The sequence below is a fragment of the Hevea brasiliensis genome, chromosome 8 (assembly GCF_030052815.1).
Source record: "Hevea brasiliensis isolate MT/VB/25A 57/8 chromosome 8, ASM3005281v1, whole genome shotgun sequence".
Classification (NCBI taxonomy): domain Eukaryota; kingdom Viridiplantae; phylum Streptophyta; class Magnoliopsida; order Malpighiales; family Euphorbiaceae; genus Hevea; species Hevea brasiliensis.
The window spans coordinates 98,670,239-98,683,991 of NC_079500.1; the positions used below are offsets into that span (position 1 = coordinate 98,670,239).

Consider the following 13,753-nt stretch of genomic DNA (forward strand, 5'->3'; position numbering starts at 1 on the left):
ATGCTTCTACTGATCATCTGTCAAGTTCTAGTGGACTAAAAGGAACTATTACTTATGCTCCTCCAGGTTAGTATGTTTCTAATCTTCCCAAGTAGTTCATCCTAGTAGAATTCGACCTTTGCAAGTATCAAAATGATTGATACTATGTAACCAGAGTTTGCTAAGACTATACTTCATATGAAAACTATATATTACAGAGTATGGGCTAGGAAATGAGGTGTAAACAAATGGTGATGTGTATAGCTATGGCATTCTCTTGTAGGAGATGTTCACAGAAAAGAGACCTACAAATGACATATTTAAAGAGGGTTGGAGCCTTCACCAATTTTTTAACTCAGCTTTGCCAAGTGGAGTTGGTGATATTTCAGATCCAATCCTCTTTGAAGAAGGAAGAGTTGAACCTGGTACAAGTACAAATGAAACTCGTGATAGCAGTCCAATGAGCATAGAACCTAACAGAGTTATGGAATGCCTGATTTCAATACTCAGAATCAGAGTTACTTGTTCTTTTGAAGTTCCAAGCGAGCGGATGAACATTGGAAATGTTACTATAAAGCTATATTTTGTTAGAAATTAGCTTCTAGGTATGCATCAAAGACATTAATTCAAGAGATGCTAATCTTGCATATGTTCCAATGCCTTCACAAATAATCAGGATTATGCTCTAAGAAACACTTGAGCAGTAAGGTTTGAACAGTAAGGTTACATTTGGTAGAACGTAATGTAGTACAATATAATTAATTGTGTAATATAATCATAATTGTAATTTAATGTAGTGTAATGAAATTATTATTCCTCTGTTTGGTTACAAAATAAAAATATAAGTAGTGTAATATAATGATAATTTTTATTTTAATATTTAATTTATTTATAATATTAATAATAAGTGGTAATGATTGCATGATTGGTTGTCGAATGGTAGTAGTGGTTAAGTGGTGGTGGTGGTTTTGGTGGTGATAATGGTGGCAAGGTGAGATAGCAGCTAGATGATAGTAGAGGTGACAACAGTTAAGTAGTGACAACGGTAGGTCAAGTGATGATGATAGTGACGGTGGTGGTGATAGTTATGACACAATAGGAGTACTGATTGTAGTGTTAATGGTGGCCAATTAGTGATAATGTGATAGCATTAACAATAAATAAAAAAAAATCAAACAAATAATCATAATTGTATTTATTTTTATATATAATGACAATTACATTATTTTAAGTATAATTAATTAAATTACATAATTATGTTAAATTTTTTTATATTATAAAATAACATAATCAAATGTGTAATGTAATTACGATTATATTATAACTTTAATTATACCATGTCAAATATAGCCTATTGCTTTATATGCATTGTTGGTTTGACTTTTGTAAAAAATAAAGAGAAATTATAATTTTTTCGTTATTGTTAAACTAAAACCCTATATTTTAAAATTTTTATAATTAAACATTAATTTATCTTAATTTAATAAATAAATGTTATACAATCTCAAATTATTAATTAATTAAAGATAATAATTTTATTATCTCACAGTTACAATACAACTGTTTCGCAACTCTAGCCTTACTAATAACGCCTTCGGCCCAAACTAACGGTAAGCCTTATGCGCAGCACCACCTCCGGCCTACGCTAACGCCGTCCATCTCAAATCCTGCTGACGTGGCCATCCTTCGAATTCTCCCGCCAACCCAACCTCAGAGAGGACCCACCTAAAACCTCCTCCCTCAAATGACAAAACCACACCTCCACTTCTCTCTCTCTCTCTTGCTCGAGAAGAAACTATGAGAACTCTCGTTTTCTTCCTCCTTCTATGCCTCCTATCCTTCTCTTTCGTTCCCGTAATTGCATTGCCTTCCTCTTCCTCCACCGCAATAGGCGTCACCTACATCTCTCCCTTCTCTCCCGCCACGCCATCTCCGACGCCCGATCGCATCGCAGCCGCTGTCTCCGCGCTCCACTTCCGCTACGTCCGCCTCCCAAACCCCGACGCCAATCTAATCCGTTCCTTCTCTTTTACTAACACCTCTCTTTTTCTATCCATCCCAAACACTTTCATCATTCCTCTTGCCTCCAACCGCTCCCTCGCGCTCCGCTGGCTGTACGGACACGTTCTTCCTTTCTTCCCTCGTTCGAAGATCTCTCTTATCTCTGTCGGCGACGACGCTGTTTCGTCGGACCTTGCGCCGTTCCTCATGCCGGCAATCAGGAACATATACCAGGCACTCCACGACCTTGGGATTAATAAAATCTCTGTTTCCACTACATTCTCTTTCATCAACGCCATCGCGACGTCGTTTCCACCGTCCTCTGCGATGTTCCAAGAACCGCTCGGTGACCTAGTTATAAAGCCTTTGCTTCAGTTCTTGGAGGATAGCAATTCGTCTTTCTTGGTGAAAATTTATCCGTACAATATGTACAGGATAAACTCTGAGATTCCTATAGGGTTTACATTGTTTCAAGAGCATCCTTTCAATTTCAGGGATGATCTGATGACAGGAGTCAGATACCGGAATCTCTTTGACATGATGGTGGATGCGGTGATTACGTCCATGGCGGTGGCTGGCCACCAGAATATTCCGGTCGTTGTTGCTGAGACTGGGTGGCCGAGCTCTGGTGGGGAATATGGCGAGATTGACGCGACTCCGGCTTATGCGGAGACGTATATCAAGGGTTTGGTTGCGCACTTGAGGTCTGGTTTGGGTACTCCTTTGAGGAAAGAAGGTGTAGCAGAGACTTACATTTTTGAGTTGGCTGATAAGGAAGTGAAGCAGGGGACTCGAAATTGGGGTATTCTCTATGCAAACATGACCAAGAAGTACAATATTGAGTTCTCTGGCAATGGCAGGACTGGTGTTGCAGTAGTGTTTTTAGTAGCCATTAGCTTCTGGGTGGTTGGTTTCTTACAGTATTAGCACATCTGGGTGCTGGATAAATGATAATTGGCATTTAACCCTTCTCTGATGGATTCGGATTTGAGTGAAATTTTGGTTAGTGACTGCTGGCAGTTTTGATATTGTAATTTCTGAATTCTTTGGTGATGATAGTGCTATGTGAAGAATTGGAATTGGATTACCACATGTAAGATGCACATTGTGTTTTAGGAGAAGAAATTATGACTTTTTGTAAACAGATATTGTATCAGTTGTGTTACCTATAGGTTCTCTTCTTTACTGTAATGTACATCTCCAATTTGAGGTGAATGAAGTTGACCTCTCTCAAGGTACATTTTTTGTTAGTGTTCTCTCTTTCTGTTATTTACCTTCAATTATCCATTTGATGCCCAATACATGGTGCTATTATGCTTGTGGTTACATGTATGCCTTTAAGCCTGACATACTTTGATTTTAGTCGTGGAGCTTTAATTTGGTTAGAAAAGATGGAAATTTGGGTAAGCAGTTCATCTTAGAAATTAGACGGTAATTTGCAGTTGTAACTTTTCGGAGATGGCTAACGGGTCGAATATTTTTCATTATTCATCCGATTCAAATTAAAAATATATTAAATAAATTGAAATAATTTAATTAAATTTTAAAAATTTTAAAAAGTGAAAAAAAAAACTATAATTTTTATTCCAATTCTTTAAACCTTGAATTAGAATTGTTAGAAATGTTGATTTCGATCCAGTCCTTTAGTTACCCTTAAATTCAAGTAGTATATGATTAAGTTTAAACTTTCAAAAGCTTTTCTGCCTCCGTTTTTGGGTATTTAACCCTTTTTCTTGCTTGCACCGTGGCTCCCCCTGCCCCATGGGTAGGGGAGCTCCTTCTCTTGCTCATCTAGAAGTGTTTTTGTCTCTCTCTTCTTTTGGGTGGGTTTTATATTGATTTTGGTTATTTTAATTTAGAGTAAATGGAGATAGGTAAAGAGATGGCACTTTTAAAATTTGCTTCTTTGTGGTCGTATTTTAGATATGTTCGTTTTCAGCTTCCTTGTTCTGTATTGAGTATCTTTTGCATGCAATATTTGTCCAGCGAATCAGGGCTGTTGGATCCGCTTCACGGTGTGTAAATTTGAGTGGGGAGTTTGGAGAAGGAATCACCTCATGGTTTTTATCGACATCCATTGGTGCTCGCTGACCTGTATGAGAGCTCTGGTTTTAAACACTGAAGTAGATGCTTGTGGCTATTATGGTCCTTGAAAAGCGCTTATTTGGTTTTCAGTTTACCAACAGTTGTCTTGGTTTTCCTTGGGTTGCTATCAGTTGATGAACCTCCTTTTAGGCTCCTTTAACCGTGTATGGTCCCTCAGAGTGCTTCAGTAAGTCTTCTACCTTCCCACCGGTGTATTGCAGTTTTGCCAAGTTTCCTCAGCTGGATTGCAAGCAGTGTGGTGTTTCTCTTGCACCGAATTATAAATGCCGAGTTTAGGATCTCTCTTTATCAGGGTTTTCAGTGTAATGGGCTAAGCATTTTTGATAGAGATTTAATCTTTATTATTATTATTATTATTATTATTATTATTATTATTATTATTATTATTATTATTATCTTGGGCTGCTTATGTACTTAGGCCTTTAGCCTTGTTTATATCAACGAAATCTAACTCTATTATATATATATATATATATATATATGAAAATGTTTGGACTTGATAAATACTATATGCGTTGGATTTTTTATGTTGAATTTTTTTAGTAGATTTTATATGTTAAATATATGTTATTCGAATATATTTATATAAATAATTAATTAAATATAAAATATTATGTTTTAAATAAATAGAATATAAAATTAATAAATTTTTAAAATATAAATTATTAATATTATAAATTAAAATATATAGTATTAAATGATTAAAATAATGTTTAGATAATAATAATCGAATTTCAAAATATAATAAGATTATTTTCGAATAAATTATTTTAAAATTAAATTTAATTAAATTTCAAAATTTTCCATATTAAAATTATTAATTAAATTTAATTTTAGATATGATAATTTTCACCTATTTCTAATAAGTTAAATGGTAACAAAGAATGTATTTAATTTAACTTATGAGTTAATTAAATTTATCTATAAATAAAAAATTATTAGTGTTTAATTTAACTTGTAAATTAAATATCTACTTAAAATAAATAGATAAATTATAAGTAAAATATCTATTTAATTAAAATTTTTTTGATAAAATAAAAGATTATATACCTTAATAATTTTTAAAAATATTATTATCATTATTTTGACGTTTATAATACTTAATTATATATTATTTTTAATAATTTTAATTAATTAAATTATTTTTAAATATCTCTTAATTAAATATTTAAATTATTTAAAAATAAATTTTAAATAATTTATTAAATAATTAATTATTTATTTTTAATTTAATTCATAAATAAAAAATATATTTTAATTCTAAAGTTCTAACCAAACGGTCAAAGGGGTCTTTTGCGTCCACGATGGAGCCAATGGGGTACTTAAAAATCCTCTTAACAATAATTAGATGTCCTTAGGACATGATTGAAACCGAGCACACAAACACACACTAAAATGAATATCAGGTCATCTGTTTGATCATTGCGTTGAATTTGGGCCTTCGATTCGGGCCTCCAATTTTTACAGAGCCATGCCCAATTGAGTTACATACTTGCATGTTGTGGTGGGATAAGGCACGCCATCTTCAAGCTTCGGCTTCAAAAATCACACCCAAAATCGTCGTAGCAAAGTTGGTTCCAACCCTCCTCAAATGCAGCTCTAACGACATGCAGGTATTGACCTATATCTGTGTTTAATTCTCTGTTCTCATCTAGCGTTATATAGCTTTGTTATTTAGATATTTTGTTCAGAGGGCTTCGGCTATCCTCTGTTTTTGTCTTTGATTCAAAGCATGCAACTTTGCAATTCAGCTTTAAGTTTCTATAAGCTCTTTCGCCTTCTATTTGACAAAATGCTAGCATTTTCTGTATTTGGATGCCATTTTAAGCTTCCACATGATTTTGATTCAAGTGGGTTGGTTTGATGATCATTGTTTGTTTCACTTCAACTCAATTGCAACTTTTAATATGGATTTTGTGAAACTGATCCGCAAGTCAAGTGAGATTGCTCACTTGCTATTATCCCATTTGTAGTTTCTAGGTATTCGTTTGCTATATCTGTTTTGTCCCGTGCTTTTGAACCGTTTCATGAGTGTGGACGAAATTCTCACTTGATTCTTTTAACTAGCAATTTGGTATCTTACAAAATGGAGCAGATTAAGCACCTCTTGCTTTATTTCTCTTCTCAAGCCAGCCTGATACTTGCACTTTTCTTTTCTAAACTCTTGGATTTAGTGTTTTTTTATTTTATTTTAATATGTTCAGGGTGTATTAATTGGAAAATGTGTTGGATGGTTCTTTGCTAATGTCATCATTACTTTGGAAGGAGTAAATAATTCTAATTTTTTTCATTTTGCCATGTCCCCGTTCCCCTCCTGTTCTTTCTTTCTCCTCTTCAAATTTCAGCACTGAAATTCAAGTGAAGATTTCTAGGTCAATTTCCTTCTCCTTGTTCTCCTTATATCCTTGGTTTTATAATGTCTATGTAACAGCAGCACAATTCTAGCAGACAGTCTTTTCTTTTTACTGTATTTTTCCACATTATACGTCTTGACACATCATAATGGATATTATGTTTCTAGTTTTGCTTCAACTGATCTCTCCCCACCCTTCTTTTTGACCTCAAAGACTCAAAGTCCATTCACGGTTTGATTTTATAGCTGCGTAAATGAACAGAACAGTTGCAGCTGAATGAAGAATGTCTCGGTCATCAGCGCCAAAAGCAAAAGCCACCTGGACACCTTCAATCCGCAAAATTTTTGTTGATTCATGTCTAGAACAAACCTTAAAGGGGAATAGACCAGGTACTCATTTTACAAAGGAAGGCTGGAAGAACATTGGAGAATCATTGTACAAGAAGGCTGGCTTGAGATATGACAAGAAACAAATAAAGAATCATTGGGATGCCACTAAGGAACAATGGAAAATCTGGTGCGAGCTCATCAGCACTAGTGACATGAAATGGGATCCAGAAACCAATACATTTGGTGCAAGTGAGGAAGATTGGACTGAATATATCCATGTATGTTATGTGACACTGTATCTAATGTGACAGTTGAAAAAATAGAAGATTTTTAATAAATTCCAGACCTCTTTTTTTTTTTCTTTTTTTCCTTTATGATGAATTCCATGTTTATCTCTCAGGCACATCCTGAAGCTGCCCAATTTCGTTTTAAAGAACTTCAACACCTTGACAAACTGGAAATCATCTATGATTTTACAAGCAGTGTACACATGGAAACCTCTCATCAGCGTGAGAGGCAGAATGATAGCTCAACCACCTCTCTTTTGCATACAAAAGACCCAGGCACAGCAGATCTGTATGACAAGAACAAGAGCCTAGAAAGTACTGCTACAGTTCAGTCTAAATATGGCAGAAAAATTACAGGTCAGCACAGCTTGTGCAGCACATCACTAAAAAGGCTAAAAGCCATTTGGACACCTCAGTTACACAATATTTGTTGATCTATGTGTAGAAGAGGTGTCAAAGGGAAACCGACCTGGGACTCATTTTACAAAAGAGGGATGGAGGAATATTGTTCATTCATTCCATGTCAAAACTGGACTTAGGTTTGATAGGATGCAACTTAAGAACCATTGGGATGTCACAAAGGAACAATGGAAAGTGTGGTGTAAGCTAGTGGGTACTGTTAGTATGAAGTGGGATCCAAATACTAATGATTTTGATGTGAGTGAAGAAGACTGGATGAAATATGTTGAGGTATGTTAAATGTTTTAGCAAAAGTTAGTGCTCTTTAAACTGAAAAGTGGTAAAGAAGGTTCTTCTGAAATGCAGTGGTTTTTGTTACAGGCTAACCCAGAAGCTGCTCAATTTCGTTTCGAGGAATTCCAGTTAGCTGACAAATTGGGAATCATGTTCGATGGGATAACAAATACTGGAGAGACAGAACCTCCTGTCCAGCTTAAAATGCTTAATGATGGCTCAACTGATTCACTTTTGCATAAGGAAGAACCAATCATAGCAAAGCCTATGCAAATGATAAAACCTCTTTCTGATGTCATTGAATCAAGCAGTGCTTTGACTGTTCAATCTACACGAGGCAAACTGCAATATAGCATTGGAGAATGTATTGAATGTCTTGATGGGATGGAGGAAATCGAACAAGGAAGCGACTTGTACTTGTTTGCATTAGATATATTCCTAAAGAAGGAATACAGAGAAATTTTCCTTCAGCTACAGGCGCCCCGTGTAAGGATTGCATGGTTGCAGCGGCTGCAAAACGCTGCTCTTCCTTTGCATATAGTGTGAGGGATCCCGTTCTACCTTGTCTTAGGATTGAATTTTTTTCTTGTGTCAGGAATGGTGCTTGAACTTGTGTTCGTCAATTGTCCTGATTTTATTATTTTTTTGAGAAAACTTTGTTCATTTCGCTACTTGGATCGCACTTCATATTTTCAATGCTCACACTGCTGCATCTTGGGGCAAAGGGAAGCGTTCTTCTCGCCTGAAATAGAGGCATCAGGCATGCAAGTCTGTGGAATGTCACACATTATTCCTCTGTAAGGCATAACATAATTCCGTAGTACACACTACCGATAACCCATTAGATACACTACAAGGGATTTTAAAATAATTTTCTTACTTTTTGAAAGTAGTGAGTATTTTTAGCAGGTATTAAAAATATTTAATTGAAATTTAAAAGCTATGTACAGTTTTTGACAAATTTTATTTTTTCGTAAATTTTATAAAAATTTGGGTAGAGTGTCGGCTGTATTTGAGAAAATAAAAAATTTTTACCTGTAAAAAACACTTTCAATTTATGCACTTTACTAAAATCAATCATCATCATAGCTCAATCTATCACAATTTTTCCCAACTCCACAATTTAAGTCAATTTTCAACTCAAATATATTAAAAAATAATGCTAAATAATTTCATTTACATTCCATTAAAAAAAATTAATTTACATTCATTAGTATAAATTTACAGCAGAAAATTCAAAAATAATATTATTACAATTTCTGTACAAACTGCTCAAGATCAATTTACAATATAAATACAGTTATTTACATCAAAATAAAAATATACAATAAGGATATAATGTAATACCCGACAAAAGATCCAAAGGTAGTACTATGATCCTCGTGACTCACTCATTGCTTTACTAGTCTCTCTATAAAAGTCATCGCTGAGTACAATGACTCAGTGGTGTACAACATACTAAAAATACTCCTTTATGCATAATTAAATGACAAATATTCAATTATAATGATGAAGTCAGTAAATAGACGCAAAACACAATTTTAAATTTTAATCAAAGCATTTTCATTTCAGAAGTCACAAAATAAACTTTATAAAAACATACAGTCATATCATGCCATCAATATAATGTTCATCTCAATAGTCAGAGTCTTATGAGGCATACCAAGGCTAGCTAGCTCAAACTATGGGTATCCATTCAAATTTCTTGCTCTACTGTCACACACCTCAACACTTCAGCCAGAGAGGGAATTCAAAACTATTTCCTTTCACTAGTCATGCTAGTGAGGCATCCAGATATATGGTCATGACACTGTGGTTTCAAAACTATCTTAATAATTTTATTAACATTTATTTGCAATTCATCACATGCCACTAAATTTTCCAACAATTTAGGTTAAAAGCATATTGTTCTATTAAATCACAATTTCCAATACAAATAATTTACAATTTATTCATTCAAACAATTTGCTAAAGAAAATTTACAGAAAAATTCTATATTGTGCAGAAACCTCGTGCGAGTCGCCTCTAGGCCTTGACTCGATGTTTCCTTTCATTTTTTCGTATTCTTCTCAACTAAAACACACAATTTACAGTGTTTCAGTATCACAACTTATAATAAATCCAATAAATAAATTCATGTATACTTAATTCTAATCTTAATATGCTTAAAATCATATTCTTAAGAATTTGAATTTCGGGGTTATTATTTATGATACTATTCAAGTCAAAATGCTGACTTTTTCATGTTTAATAGGTATGTGAATTTCAATTACACTCACATACCATATTTTGGTTACCTAATTTGTTGGTTTTGGTTGCCCCTTCAATTTCTAAGTCTTCTAAGAATAATTTCAATTTTTTAGTTTTTGTGCCCTATTTTGCATTGTTCCATTAGTCAAGTTTCTGTGGGAATTTGGCTAAATGTTCTTTATCAAAATTGTTCTTTATTGTCTTATCTTTAATTTCCTTTTTGAATCACTCTATTTGGAGTTTTGTAGCCTAAGATATGGCCATTTGAATCAGGCTGTCGGATTGGTGTTACCCAGAATTTTTGGACACCTAATTGATCCTAGCAGTTTTGGACCACTAATTTTGGGTGACAATTTCACTTAGTTATGGGCAGAATTTGGGTTGGTGTTCTTCATGAAAGTTGTAGTGCTATGTCATACCTTTCCAATGCCACAAAAATCAGGTCATTTGGATATGTTTAGCCCAAGTTATGGCCAAATGAACAGAACAGTGACAATGCACATTATCCAGATTTAACCTAATTGTTCACTATGTTAATGTCATTTTCTGGGCATGATTTCCACATGAAAAATGTGTCATTATGTGTCTATTTTATTCTCAATTGGTCTCATATCAATTGGGTTGGTAAAATTTTAGTTTGGGTCCCTAAAAGAGACCTAGGTCAAGCTGCCAGAATAGGAACCCTAACCAATCCGAATTGTAATTTGTTTCTACCAATTCAAACACATCACAAATGGTCCCAATTGACCATTTTTAACCTCAATTAGGGTCAATTGCATCAATTGACCATTTCTTTCAATTTTTCTCCCAATTTCTAAAGCTCAAGAACCCTAATTTCTTGAATTTGTCCAATTAATGCAATTAAAGTCATTATTCAACATCTACACACTTATTTTAACTCAATTATGCTTTTTAATTCATCAAAATCATGCAATTTCTACTCCATTAAGGGCTGACAGAAATTCACAATTGGTCCTCCATAATTCTAGGTAAATTAAACTATAAATATAGGAATTTAACTAAAAATTTCAATTTAATCACTAACCTCAATTCTTTGGACTTCAATCACCCAATTTCTTCACTTTTTCTTCTTTCTTTCTCCTTCAATCTTCTTTCCAAGGCTTAAAATCAAGTTTTGATTAGGAAATTTAGGGAATTCATGGTGGGATTTGGGGTTTCCAAAGCTCAAAATTGAGCTTTAATGGAGGAAAAGAAAAATTTGAGAGAGAGAACAAGAGGAGGTGATGGCAAGCTTTAGAAGAAGACCCAATTTTAATTTTTTTTTTCTTTTTAATTATCTTAATAATCCAAAATTGACTTAGTCAAATTTCACTTAATTAAATTTCATTTTTTTTTGATGTCATAGGTGATGTAATGAGTATGATGTCATAAACCAAATTCTCATTCTTTTTCTTTTTCCTTTATTTCCTTTGTTTCTTTAAGTTAATTTTATATTCCGAAATTTTTATTTCTCTGATTTTATTAGATAGTTAGGTCAGGAGTCACCTCTAGGGGTGAATTGACCAATTTGCCCTTTGCAGGTTTGATTCGATTTATAAATAATCCGGTATTTCTTCCGGAGTCCTGATCTAATTATTTGACCTACTTATCAACTCTTTTCTGTGATTTTCTCTTTTCCACTAGGTTTGTAATAGTCCTTAAGACCGTGGCGTCACATTTTTCCTGTTCAAAAGTAGGGTTAGGACTGACATCACAGTCATTTCCCGGGAAGGTTACCCATCGCTGTGACCCTCAGCTCATTTAATCTTTTATGCTCTGTTTTTCTTATTTATACTTAACTATCTGATAATCACTATTTATTTTAATTCAGGTTTTTTTCTAAGTATCTTAAATGTGGTTCTAATCCCCTTAATTGTCTGAACCGATACCGGTCACCGAAATAGTAAAATATACTAGGCTATGCATATAGAGATGTTACAATTCTCTCTCCCTTAAAATAAATTTCATCTCAAAATTTTACCTGGTATCAGTCTCTGAACAGCTGTGAGTGCTGTCTCCTCATGTCCTCATCTCATTCCCAAGTAGCTTCTTGGCCCTAATGATGGTTCCACAACACTTTAACTAACGGTATCTACTTGTTCCATAGCTGCTTCACCTCATATGTCAAAATTTCTATGGGTTCTTCCTCATATGTGAGGTCTGGATTCACCTCAATTTCTTTAACTGATAGTACATGAGATGGGTCTGATCTATACCTCCTCAACATAGACACATGGAAGACGTTATGTATCTTCTCCAAATCTGAAGGTAGTGCCAATCGGTATGCCAAAGGACCTACTCTTTCCAGAACCTTATATGGTCAAATGAAACGAGGACTCAGTTTTCTCTTTCTGTCAAATCTCATAATTTTCTTCCAAGGGGAAACCTTGAGGAATACTTTCTCACCTATCGCATACTTAATGTCTCGCCTCTTCAAATCAATATAGGACTTTTGACGATCTGATGTAGCCTTGAGTTGATCTCTGATCAATATGATTTTCTCCTTTGTTTATTGAATAATTTCTGGCCCAATCATCTTTCTTTCGCCCACTTCATCCTAACACAAAAGGAGTTTTGCACTTTCTACCATACAAAGCTTCATATGGAGGCATCCCAATACTTGATTGGTAGCTATTGTTGTAAGTAAACTCAATCAAAGGCAAGTGTATATCCCAACTACCCTCAAACTCAATCACACAAGCCCGTAGCATGTCCTCCAAGATCTGAATTACCCTCTTAGACTGGCCATCTGTTTGTGGATGGAATATCATGCTGAAGTTCAATCTAGTTCCTAGGGCTCTCTGAAGACTACCCCAGAATCTAGAAGTGAACCTAGAATCTCTGTCAGATACAATCGATACTGACACTCCATGTAGTCTTATAATCTCATTTATGTATAATTTGGCCAGTCTCTTTAAACTATAGTCTATCCAGACTGGCAGAAAATGAGTAGACTTAGTCAATCTGTCCACTATGACCCATACTACATCATGACTCTTCTGTGTCCTCGGAAGTCCAATCACAAAATCCACAGTTATCCGCTCCCATTTCTATTCAGGTATTGGTAGTGGATGTAGTAAGTCAGCTGGTACTTGATGTTTTGCCTTCATTTGCTGACAAGTTAGGCATTTGGAGACAAAATCAGCTACATCCCTTTTCATACCCATCTACCAGTAATGCTCCTTTAGCCCTCTGTACAGTTTAGTGCTACCAGGGTGCATAGCAAAAAGAGACTCATGTGCTTCCCTCATAATGATCTGTCTCAAGTTAACATCATTAGAAACACACATTCTGCCCTGGTGTAACAGTAGACCATCATTTCTCACAGAGAATTCAATTTTCTTGCCCTTTCAGACTTCTTTCAGTAGTTTCTGATATCTTTCATCATTCTGAGCAGCCATTTTGATATGATCACTCAACACTGGCTGTACATGCCATGCAACTACTATTTGCCCCTCGTCATTAATTTCTAAGCTGGCATGTAATGCTCTCAACTCATGTACCATAGACAAAGGAGAAACCTATAGACTTGCCATAATCTTGTGACTTAAGGTGTCAGCCACCACATTAGCTTTCCCTGGCTGATAGTCTATTAGACAATCAAGCGGAGATGCCACCTTTTTTCTTAACAAACAACACTAGCGCTCCCTAAGGTGACACACTAGGGCGAATAAAGCCCTTGTCAAGCAATTCTTACAACTGCACTTTCAATTCTTTTAGTTCAGCAGGTGCCATTCTGTAAGGTGTAATAGAG

The 13,753-nt window shown here is 34.7% G+C and overlaps 2 protein-coding genes across 2 annotated transcripts; both read left to right on the forward strand.

The window, feature by feature from the left end:
* Positions 1 to 1,755: 1,755 nt before the first annotated feature.
* Positions 1,756 to 3,246, forward strand: LOC110664300 (glucan endo-1,3-beta-glucosidase 2). The gene has a single exon (XM_021823921.2). It carries the CDS (start codon positions 1,777 to 1,779, stop codon positions 2,905 to 2,907), a length of 1,131 nt encoding a protein of 376 aa, XP_021679613.1. The 5' UTR covers positions 1,756 to 1,776; the 3' UTR covers positions 2,908 to 3,246.
* Positions 3,247 to 6,464: 3,218 nt separating this feature from the next.
* LOC110664316 (L10-interacting MYB domain-containing protein) lies at positions 6,465 to 8,473 on the forward strand. Its single transcript, XM_021823939.2, has 4 exons — positions 6,465 to 7,047; positions 7,170 to 7,413; positions 7,502 to 7,746; positions 7,837 to 8,473. The coding sequence occupies exons 1-4, from the start codon at positions 6,724 to 6,726 to the stop codon at positions 8,293 to 8,295; spliced, it is 1,272 nt and encodes a 423-aa protein (XP_021679631.2). The 5' UTR covers positions 6,465 to 6,723; the 3' UTR covers positions 8,296 to 8,473.
* The last annotated feature ends 5,280 nt before the right edge of the window (positions 8,474 to 13,753 follow it).

Bases quoted from the DNA above. Each gene is read 5' to 3' on its own strand.
- LOC110664316 (XM_021823939.2), top strand. From the start codon at position 6,724: ATGTCTCGGTCATCAGCGCCAAAAGCAAAAGCCACCTGGACACCTTCA. The intron at 7,048-7,169 runs GTATGTTATGTG...TTTATCTCTCAG, and splicing joins ATTGGACTGAATATATCCAT to GCACATCCTGAAGCTGCCCA. The intron at 7,414-7,501 runs GTCAGCACAGCT...ATCTATGTGTAG, and splicing joins ATATGGCAGAAAAATTACAG to AAGAGGTGTCAAAGGGAAAC.
- LOC110664300 (XM_021823921.2), top strand. From the start codon at position 1,777: ATGAGAACTCTCGTTTTCTTCCTCCTTCTATGCCTCCTATCCTTCTCT.